General features: G+C 44.6%; 1 protein-coding gene across 2 annotated transcripts in view; it reads right to left on the reverse strand.

Annotated features, from left to right (window-relative positions):
- The window catches only part of LOC141101798 (multidrug resistance-associated protein 1-like), a 716,249-nt gene that overhangs the window by 561,984 nt on the left and 139,005 nt on the right, over positions 1-15,260 (reverse strand). For both annotated transcript variants that reach the window (XM_073591133.1, XM_073591135.1), the window contains exon 4: positions 3,272-3,409. In XM_073591133.1, the coding sequence (XP_073447234.1) occupies positions 3,272-3,409 (138 nt within the window). The remainder of the gene's footprint in view (positions 1-3,271; positions 3,410-15,260) is intronic.

The following is a 15,260-nucleotide window of genomic DNA, read 5'->3' on the forward strand; positions in this document are numbered from 1 at the left end:
TTCTCCTAATGGGCTCCACTGAATGCAGCTGATCATGTTTGTACATCTACCTATATACATAATTATCATTATCTATATGGTGCCATAATTTTTTGGCTTTCATGTAGGATTGCTCAATTTTTCCTTTACTTGATACCAATCAAGCCATTGGAATAAAATAACCTTGCTGCTGCATACATGTTCCCACTTTTTGGGCTCGGTTCATCCCCGCCCGGCGCACGGGAGCCCGTTTCTTCCTCCTGGGAGGGCGGACACCTGTTACACGTGGCGTACCCAGATGCCCCTCAATTATCCTTGGGATACCCGGCTTTTGCCTCTGTTTTGCGCCGGTGGGCTTGATCTGCATGATGTTCTCCCGTGTTTATTAATAATGGGTTGACACCGTGCAGCATTTGCCCTGAGGATCTCATTTACATGTCTCCCTATGTTCTTCTTTACATACTTAGACCCCTTCCTCTTTTTGATTCAGTGCTCATTCTCCATTTTGTTTTTTTTAATTTTTTGACATCCAATCAGCGTAGTACTCAGCGGTTGCCAAGGTGATCATTGGGGATATCTTCTTGCCATATTTGGCTCAACGAGACACCATACTTACGCCACTTTCGAGTGCTACAAGTTACCCCCTCGCCTTTACACTTAGTCGTTGTGAAATGACGTCATTACGTCATCTCACACGGTGACGTCTTTCACTGACACCAGGCACTAATGAAGGAGCACACATGCTCTGAACGCGTGCACGCCCATAGCGTCACTGGAACCCGGGAAAAACAAAATAGCCGATCCACGCTGTGCCTCTCACACCCCAGCCTGTGACACTGGACACCACCGGCGCCACCAGACGGGACAAGAGAAACAACGCTCCAGCACATAGGATCGCCCCCTGTGGAGCCCTGCTGCCCACCACACAGCCTACCCGGACGAATTTTTATCTGATGTGCCTGTATCTTTCTGACTCTGAGTGAGTGCATTTTAACCTGTAATAAAATGTATATGTTTTAATACTGCACTTAGGTTGGCTCTGCCTCTCTTCTCTTTTATAAAATTCCTGAAACATGTCAGGCCAAAGGAGGAAAATTACGCTTACTGGAATTTGTAATAGCTCATTATGAGCATAATGTTTTGTCTGTTCATACAAATGCACAATACAAATTGTTGATGTGTTTGTCACTACACATATGTGTTTTTAAGAAAACCTTTTTCAAATAAATGATATTTTATGATATATGATTTTTTTTGTTAGTTCATAAAGTCCCACTGTACTGGGGGGTACTTGTGCCCTTTTTTAGGTTCCCTACTTAACAAAATGTTTGGGATGTTGGCAACGTCATATTGAGGTTACTATAATTCTCTCTGTGGTTTACTATCTATACTACATGATGGATCTGAAATGACAGGTGTTCTTTAAACATAAGGACTTATTCTTGCTGGTAGTTAGAATCTTTAATATTTGCAAACAAAATGAATGTTTCCTATTTAGAATAATAAGCCGTCAGGTTAGTAAAACAGCGATATCAGAACCGATATCAGAACCTTTTTTTATCTCATGGTTACTGTGCCATTGTGTGAATGCATCAATGCAGTGCATGTTATCTCAGATTGCAGAGCTTGGATTCATTGAATTAGTAAGTTTTCCAAAAATGTAAGTATTGCAGAATATACATACATGTATGTACCGTATATACTCAAGTATAAGCCAAGTTTTTCAGCACTTTTTTTGTGCTGAAAATGCCCCCCTCGGCTTATACTCGAGTCAAGCACTTTTCTGCAGCAAAAAATGTCATTTTCCGAACCGACTTTGGGGCCCCATATCTCGGGGCCTCTTGGTGCTAGGAACCCCAAATTTGGTGTGCAAACCCAGTGGTGGAACTAGTACCACAACATATCCAAAGCTGGGGTTCCTAGCACCAAGTGGCCCCGAGATACGGGGCCCCAAAGTCAGTTCGGAAAATGTCATTCTCTGCTGCAGAAAAGTGCTTGACATTTTCTGAACCGATTTTTGGGGCCCTGTATCTCAGGGCCACTTAGTGCTAGGAACGCCAGCTTTGGATATATTTTGGTGCTAGTTCCACTGTATTTTGCACACCATATTTGGGGTGCCTAGCACTAAGTGGCCCCTAGATATGGGGCCCCAAAGTTGGTCAACTGTGTCCATCTGCAGCAATGTCATTTCGGGACCCTTTGGGTTCAGAGACCCCAAATTTTGGCTGCAGCTAGGGGACATCTAGGAACCCTTAACTACCGAGTGTGAAGTTCGGGGACCTATGGCTGCAAATGGGCACAGTGAGGCATGCAAATGGGCACAGTGAGGCTGAAAATGGGCATTGTTGACCCTCTTTTCCACTTACAGTAGCTGCGCATTTCTCACCCTAGGCTTATACTCGAGTCAATAAGTTTTCCCAGGTTTTGTGGTAAAATTATGTGCCTCAGCTTATATTCGGGTCGACTTATACTCAAGTATATATGGTATACCCAAGCTCCATTTCATGCTGAATAAACTAAAAATTATTAAATGCATCTTAAATAGAAAACTACCTTTTTTCTAAAAAAAAAAATCATTGATTTATATCCACCCTGATGAGAGACATTGTGAGTTTTTTTAAGTTGTAATTTGTTGCCACAATTTTTGGGAAAATTAAGAAATTAACTAAAATTTGGGGGATTTTTTTTCTCACACTTCTTTTTTTTTTTTCCCATACCATCACCAGTGCAGTACAGCACCATCATATGACTGGTGTGCCGGTGATTAGGAATACTGACTGGTGACAGTATGTAGTAAAAAAAAGAATAAATTCCGGTACATAAAACAGGTGACAGATTGAGCTGCAGCGTGGCAATTAGTGCACACAGGAAGTGTACGACTGGGACCTTTGTTATATGAAGTCCTGCTGGAATAACAGTAAATGCACTTAAGTCTGAGTTCATATTGATGCGATTTGACATGTCAAATCGCATGCCGAATCAGCGGCTATTGCCGGCAATGGCCCCTTTCGAATTGGTGCAACGCTGACATTGCGGTGCCGCTCAATTCCCAAAAGTAGTTTCTGTACTACTTTTGGCAACTTCAGGTGCGATTTCAATAGAAATCTGTGCAGGAACCCACACAGAGGTCTCCAAAATCGCCCCCGAAGTCAGACTGACATACGGGCATTAAATCGTGTGAGTTCAGCTGAACTCACACGATTTCAATCCCGCAGTCAGTGTAAACCTAAGATTAATGTAGTTTACTGGCAGTGTATTCAAATATCAGTGTTTATGTGAAACAGATACTTACTTGTTTTAAGGCATGGAGAACTTTGGACCTGAAGATTATTATGGCACAAAACAGAGCAATGATCCAGAAATTCAGCAATACCCCCGAAGACTGCACTCCTTTTATTCTCTCATACTGAATTAAAAAAGTGGCTAGCAGCTGAAAAACAAAGAAAATACAGTGACCATAAGGATAACGGTTTCAATGTAAACAGCATTTAAAGAAAAGCACTGGGAAGATCATAGTATTAAAAAAAAAAAAAAAAAAAAAGCACACCACAAAAAAAAATAAAAAAAATTAGGGCCTTGTTCACACCAGGTGTGTTCAATTTACGACACTGAAAAAACATTGATGTGTGTTGCAAAAGGCTCCTTTCACACTAGCCGACTCCAAAGTTGAGCGATTTTCAGTGCAACTTTGGAGTTCGACTTTGAAGAGACTTTGATAAGTATTTTACACTTTCTGGCATTGATGCTGTGTCAAAGTCGGATCAAAGTAGTGCAGGAACCTTTTCTGAAGTCGCAGCGACTTCAGCAGTGTCAATTGAAACAGCTCTCAGAGATGTATGGCATTTCACATGTCTTGTGACTTTGGGTCTCACAAGTCAGATCCTAAGTTGCACAAGTGTGAAAGGAGCCCCAAAAAGCAGCATGCCTGTTTTTTCATGCAATGCAACACAAAAAAACACATTACAACAAGCATCAGCACATTGCAACATACTGTTATGCATTCAGTTCACTTAAAGTGAAACAAGTCATTTAAGAAAAAAAAAAAAAAAAAAGACTGCAATGCATTATAACAATGAATTGCAGCACACGTTCTAACTACCATAATGCAACCAATGGTGTTAAAAGGCCCTAACAAATAACACCTTGCATCCTAAAAAGTATAAAGTGTGATCCAATATGCACTAATGGGGAAAACCAACAGGTTTTTGTTTTTACTGTAAAATTATTTTCATGGATTAATTGAGGGATGTAGTATTTAGAGGTATTTTGGTTATGCTGTCACCTACAGGAGGCCTTGGACACTGGCAAACAAAAAAACAGTAACCCTGGGGTATCCATTCTCACCCCCATGCCTCCATTTCACAATGAAGCAGTGCTGAGAGTAAACCACAATTACAGAGGAATGTGGCTTGTGTCCCTTAAAGTGGATGTAAACCCTCACATATACCCAGTGAAGTGAACAGCCTCAGATGATACACAGAGATTAAACAAATCCTGCTACATAAGTTTTACTTGTATATCTGCTGTCTTTCCCTTTCTACACTCTTTGGAAAGTGCAGGTCATGTTAGATATATTTCTTCCTCTTTCAGCAGTGGGTGGGCAGTCTGCGCTTACACTGTGTGAGAGCTGACGGGAGGAAAGGCACACACCCCCCTCCACATAGGCAGAGGAATGAAGAAACTTGCAGAGCTGTAGTCTGAATAGACAAGCTCCCTGCTAATCTCTCTCTAAGCTCCCTCTCCGACACAAATTTTCAGCTACTGTTATCTCATGTGTCGGAGAGCTTGTCAGTCTGGGGCGCCATGCAAGATCTCACCTTGTGGAGTTTCAATGATCACGAGAACTGTGAGGAATCAGCCCAGAAATACAGGAGAGAAATCTGGTCAAAGATCTCAAGGCAGCTGGGACCATAGCCACCAAGGACTGAAATCCTGCAGTATCCGCAAGGTCCCCCTGCTCAAGAAAGCACATGTACAGGCCCATCTGAAGTTTGCTAATGAACATCTAAATGTTGCTGAAGAGAACTGGGTGAAAGTGTTGTAGACAGATGAGACCAAAATCGAACTCTTTGACATCAACTCAACTTGCTGTGTTTGGAGAGGAGGAATGCTGCTTATGACCCCAAGAACACCATACCCACCGTCAAACATGAAAGTGGAAACATTATGCCTTGGGGTTGTTTTTCTGCTAAGGGGACAGGACAACTTCACCGCATCAAAAGGGATGATCGACGGGGCCATGTACCCTCAAATCTTGGGCGAGAACCTCCTGCCCTCAGCCAGGGCATTGAAAATGGGTCGTGGATGGGTATTCCAGCATGACAATGACCCATGGCCAAGGCAACAAAGGAGAAGCATATTATGATCCTGGAGTTGTCCAGCCAGTCTCTAGAAATTAACCACCTAAGCCCCGGACCATTTGGCTGGCCAAAGACCAGAGCACTTTTTGCAATTAGGCACTGCGCCTCTTTAACTGACAATTGCGCGGTCGTGGGACGTGGCTGCCAAACAAAATCGACATCCTTTTTTCCCACAGAGCTTTTTTTTGGTGGTATTTGATCACCTCTGCGGTTTTTATTTTTTGCGCTATAAACAAACAAAAGTCACAATTTTGAAAAAAAAGCTTTATTTTTTACTTTTTGCTATAATATCCCCAAAAAATATATAAAAACATTTTTTTTCCTCAGTTTAGGCCAATACGTATTCTTCCACATATTCTTGGTAAAAAAATAAATAAATAATCGCAATAAGCGTATATTGATTGGTTTGCGCAAAAGTTATAGCGTCTACAAAATAGGGGAAAGTTTTATGGCATTTTTCTTAATAGTTTTTTTCTTTACTAGTAATGGCAGCAATTTTTATCATGACTGCGACATTATGGCGGACAGATCGGACACTTTTGCGCCATTTTGGAACCATTCACATTTATACAGCGATCAGTGCAATTAAAAATGCATTGATTCCGGTGTAAATGTGACTGGCAGTGAAGGGGTTAACCAGGAGGGGGCGCTGCAGGGGTTAGGTGTGTCCTAGGGATGTGTTCTAACTGTGGGAGGGAGGGGCTAAGTGTGACACATCACTGATCACCTCTCCCAATTACAGGGAGCTGTGATCAGTGACAGTGTCACTAGGCAGAACGGGAAAATGTGTATTTACATTAGCATTCCCCCGTTCTTCAGCTCCGTGAGACGATCGTGGGTATCCCCCCGGATATTAAGTACGCGGGACCCGCGATCGGCAGGGTCGCGCGCACACGACAACACGGCAGCAAATTCAAAGGGACGTACAGGTATGCCCATTTATGCAGCCATGCCATTCTGTCAACTCATATGCACATGTGGCAGTCGGCAATCGGTTAATCCCACAGAAAATATGTGGAGGAAGCTAAAGGTTCGAGTTACCAAACGTCAGCCTCGAAACCCTAAAGCGGAGTTCCACTAAAAAGTGGAACTTTCACTTATCCGTCTCCTCCCCCCTCCAGTGCCACATTTAGCACCTTTCAGAGGGGAAGAGGGTGGGGGGGTGGTACAGGTCTCCCTTCCGGGAGACGGGGCCACGGCCCCCTCCTCCTGCCTCCGCCACCTGACCAATTAAAAAACGCAGCACGCTCTGTGCACGCGCAGTAGGGAACCGGCTGTGAACCCGAAAGGCTTCCCTGCCGGGTTCCCTTAACATGAATGGCAGCGGCTGCACCCGACAGCCAATCCGAAGATCGGCTGGGGTGCCGATATCGCTGGCTCCCTGAACACGCAAGTGTCCATATATTAAAACTCAGTACAGTATTTGTAGCTGCTGACTTTGAATTTTTCGTGGAGAGGCTGGACCTCCTCTTTAATTACTTGCTGAGGATCTGCAAATAGAAGTGGGACAAAATCCCTCCTGAGATGTGTGCAAACCTGTATAAGAAAAGTCTGACCTCTGTGGTTGTCAACAAGAGTTTTTCCACAAAGTACCAAGTCATGTTTTGCAAAAGGATCTAAAAATGATTTCACTCGTTAAAATGCAAATCAATTTATAACTTTTTTGAAATGCGTTTTTCAGCATTTTTTTGTTATTTTGTCTCTCACTGTTAACCGCTTGCCGCCCGCCGTCTGTCATATGACGGCCAGGCGGAGTGGCTCTTTCTGGGAGGGCGTCATATGATGGCCCTCCATTTAAACAGGGAATGCGCACGATCGTACGTGCACATCCCTGTTTCTTTGGTGGCGGCGTGCTCACGGAGACACCGCTCGGCACCAAGGGGGATGAACAGCCATTAGTCATGGCTGTTTACCACGTGATCGGCCGTGATGGAGTCACGGCCGATCACAGAGATGGTTCAGCCCCACTGTGCACGGCGCTGCGCGTGCATGCCCGTGGTGCCGTGTTTCCGGGAACACTACTCGTCACCGACGCTGGTAAACAGCCATTGGCCGGCGGCTGTTTACCACGTGATCAGCTGTGACCCTTTCACAGCCGATCACTAAATATAAACACAGAGCGGTAATAACTGTTACTAGCTCTTCTCTCCTGACACTGGAAATGGTGTGTGAGGAGAAAAGAGCCAGGAGCAGTGAGTTACCGATCTGTGTCTGTATTGTACTGCACAAGCACAACACCCATTGCCTCCGCTATTTTCATCTGTCACCCAATAGTCACCCATCAGTGACCGTTAGCGGTGCACCCGTCACCCATCAGGGACCGTCAGCGGTGCACCCGTCACCCATCAGGGACCGTCAGCGGTGCACCCGTCACCCATCAGGGACCGTCAGCGGTGCAACCGTCACCCATCAGGGACCGTCAGCGGTGCACCCGTCACCCATCAGGGACCGTCAGCGGTGCACCCGTCACCCATCAGGGACCGTCAGCGGTGCACCCGTCACCCATCAGGGACCGTCAGCGGTGCACCCGTCACCCAGCAGGGACCGTGCCCTGCCACCCATCACCTGTTACCCATCAGTGACCGTCAGCCGTCACCCATCAGTGACCGTCAGCCGTCACCCATCAGTGACCGTCAGCCGTCACCCATCAGTGACCGTCAGCCGTCACCCATCAGTGACCGTCAGCCGTCACCCATCAGTGACCGTCAGCCGTCACCCATCAGTGACCGTCAGCCGTCACCCATCAGTGACCGTCAGCCGTCACCCATCAGTGGCCGTCAGCCGTCACCCATCAGTGGCCGTCAGCCGTCACCCATCAGTGGCCGTCAGCCGTCACCCATCAGTGGCCGTCACCGTCCGTGGCCTGTCACCCATCAGTGACCATCACCTATAACACCAACATTACTTATCAGTGAACGTCACCTGCCACCCATCTCACAGCCCATCAGTGACCGTCACCTGCCATACAGCCATCAGCGGCATGTCCAAAAGATTTTATTCTAGTGTGGAGGCGTTCCAGAGCCTCTCCATGACTGATGAGAGCAGCGGGGAGTTCTCATCAGATTCCAATTCTGATTCCGAATCAAATTCGGCATTTGAATCAATTGAGAATAGTGAATCGGCAAATGATTTGGAGAAAGAATGGGTCCCTCCTAAAAGGGCATGGCACTCTGGAAACCAGGCAGCTGCCAGCAACCAGGATTATATTCTCAGGCCCAGTACCAGCACTTCCGCCAGCAATAGGCCCCAAGAATAAGTTCCCAGGCCCAGTACTAGTGCTGCCGCCAGCGATAGGCCCCAGGAACAAATGCCCAGGCCCAGTACCGCCACATCACGCCTGAGTACCAGCACAGGAAATTCAAATCCTCAAACTACTGTAGTGTCATGTCCCCCAAGAGCCAGGGCCCTCTACATACATGCCAGATGGTCTTGCCAACCCAACATGGCTGCCTTCTGACTCGGGATCAGCAATTATTCCTTCTTTCACAGCACAGCCAGGTGTGCAGGCCAACACCCAAAATTTCACAGCGATAGATTTTTTTTATCTGTTTTTGCTCGACACTTTGCTGCAATTAATTGTGGACCAGACAAATTTATATGCCCAGCAGTATATTGCCAACAACCCCCAATCATCATATGCCCGTCCGTTTGAGTGGAGAGATCTGAATTTGGAAGAGTTCAAATTGTTTATGGGCCTCACCATAAACATAGTGATTACCAAAAAAAAAAAAAAAATGAAGGAAATGCCCATTGGTCCACCAACCCCATCCACCACGTGCCCATTTATTCTGCCCTAATGTCCAGGTCCCGATACGAGAGGATAATGCGCTTTCTTCATTTTTGTGACAATACCCAGTGCCCTCCCCGCAATCATCCAAATTACGACAAGTTATATAAAATTCGCCCACTGATAAATTTCTTTTCCCAACAATTTGCAGAACTCTATGTTCCTGATCAGAATATGTGTCGATGAGACCCGGTACCTTTTTCAGGCCAGCTAGGAATAAAGCAATATATTCCTAGCAAAAAGGCCAGATACAGAGTAAAACTTTACAAGCTCTGTGAGAGAGCCACGGGATATTTATATACGTTCCGCATATATGAAGGAAGAGATACCCAGCTCCAGCCCCCTGAGTGCCCGGCCTACATGGGCGCAACTGGAAAGATTGTATGGGACCTGGCATACCCACTTCTGAACAAAGGCTATCGCATATACCTTGACAACTGCTACACCAGCCTGCCCCTTTTCAAACACTTATACATCACAAAAACCCTGGCCTGCGGAAACCCCAGAAAGAATAGGAAGGGCTTCCCACAATCTGTAGCGAACAAAAAGCTGTGACGAGGGGAAAGAGCAACATTGAGATGCAACGAAGTGCTGGCCTTGAGGTGGAAGGATAAAAGGGACGTGCACATGATGTCCACCATCCATGACGACACTACAATTGAGGTTCAGAGAAGACGAGGTCCCACTGAAAATCCAACATGTGTCCAAGATTATAATCTCTACATGGGGTGGGGGTGGATTTCAATGATCAAATGATTCAACCCCATTTGTCAATAAGGAGGTCCCGATTCTGGTACAAGAAGGTTGCAATTTATCTCATCCATTTGGCAATTTATAATTTGTACGTAGTCTACACCAAATCCATGGAAAGCCCCGCCCCCTTCCTAAAATGAATAGAAGAAGTTGTCACGTCCCTCATCTAACAAAGACCCCCCACAAGACCTTCGCTCTGATGCTGTTAGCCGGCTTCATGAGCGCCATTTCCCCTTCCACATGCCACCATCTGAAGCAGGCCGAAGAGGGCAAAAAAAAAAAATGTTGCGTGTGCAGCAAAAGAGGATTTCGAAAAGATACCAGCTACCATTGTCCCCAGTGTCCCTCCCAACCTGGCCTTATCATTGGTGAATGCTTCCAACTTTATCATACATACCTAAAATATTAGCCCATATTTTTAACCATTTCCATCATCTGTGCTGACCATTTTCCATGCTTCCCCAAATAACCATGCCACTGCCTTCCACGTGAACTGATCCTGCCCTGTTTTTCCACTATGCCTCTGCCTACCGTTTGCACTGCTTCCACATGAACTGAACCTGGCCTGTTTTGTGACTATGCCTCTGCCTACCGCTTGGACTGATCTGTTGCCCTGCTACTGTAGTACACAGGGGTCTCACATATGTGAGGGGCTCCAGAATTGTTTTTCCGGATGGAGAAAAACTTTTTTTTTTTTTGTTCTCTCCGGGTTTCAGAACTTCCAGACTAGGGTCTGGAGTCCGGAGACTTCATAGAGATTTGGGTGGGTCGATGCCTCTACCCCTGTGCCCCTGTGCACAGGTCTCATCTGATTGTTGCCCTCAACCTGCTGCTGACTTACTGCCGTCATGCCTCTGCGTGCCGCATGAATGGACCACACCGCTACCTGGACTATGCAAATATTTAGCTGTAGCAAGAGGCAGTATGGTAACAGTGTACCAGGACTAATATTATGGCTGTGCTGGTTGTCTCTGCCTGAACAATTTCTATGGATTGTCCTTGCTGACAATATCCTTGTGCTGACTATAGATAATATTCCTGCCTGCTGCCTGGATAATTACTATTGCTGTCGCTAAGCACATCCCTGCCTGCTGCCTGGACCAGTGCTCTCCTCTGTGGATATTACTAAAAGCACAGGTAATGTTTTTTTTTTTTTTTTTTTTTTTTTTTTTTTACCCTTTCCGCAATAGAATTTATTTTGGATTGTAATTCTTGGTATGTACATGCTATGTGTTAGAAATATGAAGGGCCTTAAAAATGATAGGCTGTCAGGAAATTATACATGTCATTTTTGCTCCTAGAACGCCTGATGGTGCTACTTGGATGTTGGGCCTCTGTATGTGGCCAGGCTGTGTAAAAGGCTAACACATGTGCTATCGCCATACTCAGGAGGAGTAGCAGAATGTATTTTGGGGTGTCATTTTTGCTATGTATTTGCTATGTGTTGGAAATATCTTATAAATGGACAACTTTGTGTAAAAAAAAAAATCATTATGCCTCAGATTATATGTTGGGGTGTTTGCTTTCCAAAATGGAGTCATTTTGTGGGCAATTCCATTGTCCTGGTGCTCCAGAGCCTTCAAAATTGTAATAGGTGGTTGAGAAATGAAATGTGTCATGAGATATGCTCGTAGAACGCCTGATGGTGCTACTTCAATGTTGGGCCCTTGTATGTGGCCAGGCTGTGTAAAAGTCTCACACATGTGGTATCGCCATACTCGGGAAAAGTAGCAGAATGTATCTTGGGGTGTAATTTGTTGTATGCATATGCTCTGTGAGAGAACTAACCTGTTAAGACGATTTTGTAAAAAAAAAAAATTAAAAAATCTTAATTTTGCAAAGAATTGTGGGAAAAAATTACAACTTAAAAAAACTCACCATGCTACTTAATACCTTGGAATATCTACTTTCTAAAAAGGGGTCATTTGTGGGGTATTTGTACTTTCCTGACTTGTTGGGCTCGGTTCACACTAGGACGACTTGTCAGGCGACCTAGGTTGCCTGACAAGTAGCGTCCCGTTCAGTACAATGGAACCGTTCTAATCGGAGCGACGCAAGTCGCTCCGACTTAGAAAAAGGTTCCTGTACGACTTTGGGGGCGACTTGGGGCGACTTGCATAGACTTCTATACAGAAGTCGTTTTGCAAGTCGCCCGGGCAGTCGTGTGCAGGTCACCTCGGTGAGGCGACCTGCAAGTCGTGCCGCCTCTGGTGTGAACCGAGGCTAAGTGTCTCAAGAAATTAGATAGGCCTTTAATACATCAGGTGTGATCAGATGTGATCAATTTTCAGTGATTGGCACCATAGTTTGTAGACTCTAACTTTCACAAAGACCAAATAATTTACACTAATTTGGGTTATTTTTACCAAAGATATGTGGCGGTATAAATTTTGGCCAAAATGTATGAAGAAAAATTACTATTACTAATTTGCAAAATTTTATGACAGAAAAGAGTAAAAGGCATTTTTTTCAAAAAATTTACAGTATTTTTCATTTATAGTACACAAAACCCACTAGCGAAAAACCCACTAGCGAATACCACCAAAAGAACACTCTATTTGTGTGAAAAAAGGGCGCAAATTTCATATGGGTACAGTGTTGCATGACTGAGTAATTGTCATTCAAGTGTGAAGTGTGAAAATTGGTCTGGGAAGGAAGGGGGTGTAAGTGCACTGTATTGAGGTGGTTAAATAAACCTACCATTAAAATTATAGACTGATCATTTGTTTGTCAGTAGGCAAACGTACAAAATCAGCAGGGGGTTCAAATACTTTTTCCCCTCACTGTATGTGCTTTGGTTAAATTTCATGAATGGGGTTTACAAGCACTTTAAGGATTTAAAATTAAATTTTTTCCTTCTCATTCATTGAGTGAGCTGCCTAAAGTGCCATACACTTGAAGCTGGCATCAGATGAGGCCTGAACATCCAACTTACATAATTAGGTTTAAAAAAAAAAAAAAAGTAAATCTGGTTAAACCAATGAAAAAAATAGATACAGTATTAACAATCTCTGGTGTTATTACCTATAAATATTAACCGCTTCAATACCCGGCCATAGTAAAATGACGTCCTTGACTTTTAGGGGGGGATATCTGAATGATGCCTGCAGCTAGAGGCATCATTCAGATATCATTCTTTGCAGCCGTCGATTCTGTGCACGATAAGAATGATCATAGCGGCAGTTCCACTGCTTGATCGTTCTTATAGGCGACGGGAGGGGATGTACCCCCCCCCATCCCGCCGCCATCCGGTGCTTCTCCGGGCTCTCCAGATGAGGACGATAGAGATTTCCGGTGACCAGATGGTCACCAGTCATCTCTATGACCGTCGGAGGCGGAAATAAACAAAGCCGTGCTCGCGGCTGTCAGCATGAGATTGGTGAATTTTTTTTTTCTCGATCTCATGTTTTCCAGCCTGGATGAGAGATGTGTAATAGATTCCTATTACAAGGCATGTTTACATTCCTTGTAATAGGAATAAAAGTGATCAAAAAAAAAAATTGTAAAATAAAAAAATAATAATTAAAAAAAATTAAAAAAAAAAAATTAAAACGCCCCTGTCCCCGGTAGCTTGCGCTCAGCAGCGAACGCACACGTAAGTCCCGCCCACATATGTAAACGCCGCTCAAACCACACGTGAGGTATCGCCGCGTGCGTTAGAGTGTGTGCAACAATTCTAGCACTAGACCTCCTCTAACTCTAAACTGGTAACCTGTAAAGAATTTTTAATGCGTCGCCTATGGAGATTTTTTTATTCAATTTTTTATACATACAACCACCGGGCCGCCAACATGGCAGAGTCCGGCTTTGGCCACGCAGGGCCCAAAAGACTAAAACCCCTCAAGTGACACCCCCCCCGTCACAGCCCAAATCCCGATTGAGATTGTCTAATACATACTTAAACACCTATTTTTTAACCACCTCACCGCTGAGAAAGGCAGCCTTTAGACTCATTGTGAGTCCTCAATCTACCACCATCATTTCAATCCTCCATTACCTTCAGTTAACTGGAGTTCTCACACCTTTATATTTTAATTTTCTCCTGTTAAGACTTAAACATTGTACTAGAGTGTCATCCCACCGTATTGTCTGCTCCGTACCAAGCCTGCCATACCTTATCAAATTTTTTCCTACATCCTCTAGCCTGATAAGTAGATTTATAAAAGGGCATCATATTATTTACCAACTTCTTCCAAAAGGCGACGTCTGGAGCCCTTGAATCTTTCCATTTAAGTAAAATGGCCTTTTTAGCAAAAAAAAAGAAGAATGGTGAGCAAAGTTCTTAGTGCCCTGGTCTGAACCACCTCCTCTACCAGACCCAACAGACATACCTTTATATTTAAAGGAATAGGGATTGTGAGAAGGTCCGAAATGCAGGAAAGGACCCCCTCCCAATAGCACCTGATATGTGGACAGTCCCAGAAAATGTGACCAGCATCAGCTGGGGAAAATTAACATCTCCAACATTCCGTTGAGGCTGTCCCAAAAATCTTTTTCAACCTTGCAGGAGTAAAATAGCTCCTGTGAAGAAATTTAAACTGAATCAACTGGTCCCTGGCTGACACCAAATGACGAAACGGTTGATCCCACACCTCGTCCCAATCCTCTCCCTGCAGCTCTGGAACCTCCAGTTCTCATTTACTTCTGGTTTTTGTAATTACTTTTGGTGTAGTTTTGAAAAACTCTTTGTAAGATTTGGAGAGGGGTTTGCCTAGAACATCCTCTGCTAACATTGACTCAAGAGTTGATGGAAAAGATTCCACTTTACGGACCCTGAATTGTGACTGATACGGATGTCGAAGTTGTAAGTAACGGAATAAGTAAACATTTTCCAAGTTGTGCCTTGACTTTAACTGGGGAAACGTCAAAAAAATCACTGAAAGCTGTTATGTCTCCTAGTGTCTTAACTTCCTTTATTGCCCATATCATGGAGTCAGGTATGTTGTAGAAATGCTGCAGCATAGGGTTCATCCACAGCGGAGTCGTGGGCGAAAAACCCTGAAAGCTTGGAGAAGCTAAATGAACCGCCATGTCCCAAGCTTTGATCGTAGCCTTCATAGTAGTAGTTAACGGTAATTCAGATTTAAGACCCCTAAATAGAGCAATACGCAGGCTTTCATAGGACCCCAAGTGGGCCGTTTCCAACACCGTGGCTGCGTCCCCTTCATCCATGGTTAACCATCTGTGTACAAAAACCATCTGCCCTGCCAGATAGTACTTGTGCCAATCTGGGAGAGCTAGTCCCCCCCCCCCCGTCACCCGGTTCCTGAAGTACCTTAAGCCCAATCCTGGGGGGTTTAGGGGCCCATAAAAAAAGAGCCCACTATTCCATCCAATTGATGAAAAAACGATTTTGGAATCCATACTCAAAATGTCTCAAA

Source organism: Aquarana catesbeiana, linkage group LG06, assembly GCF_042186555.1.
Source record: "Aquarana catesbeiana isolate 2022-GZ linkage group LG06, ASM4218655v1, whole genome shotgun sequence".
NCBI lineage: Eukaryota > Metazoa > Chordata > Amphibia > Anura > Ranidae > Aquarana > Aquarana catesbeiana.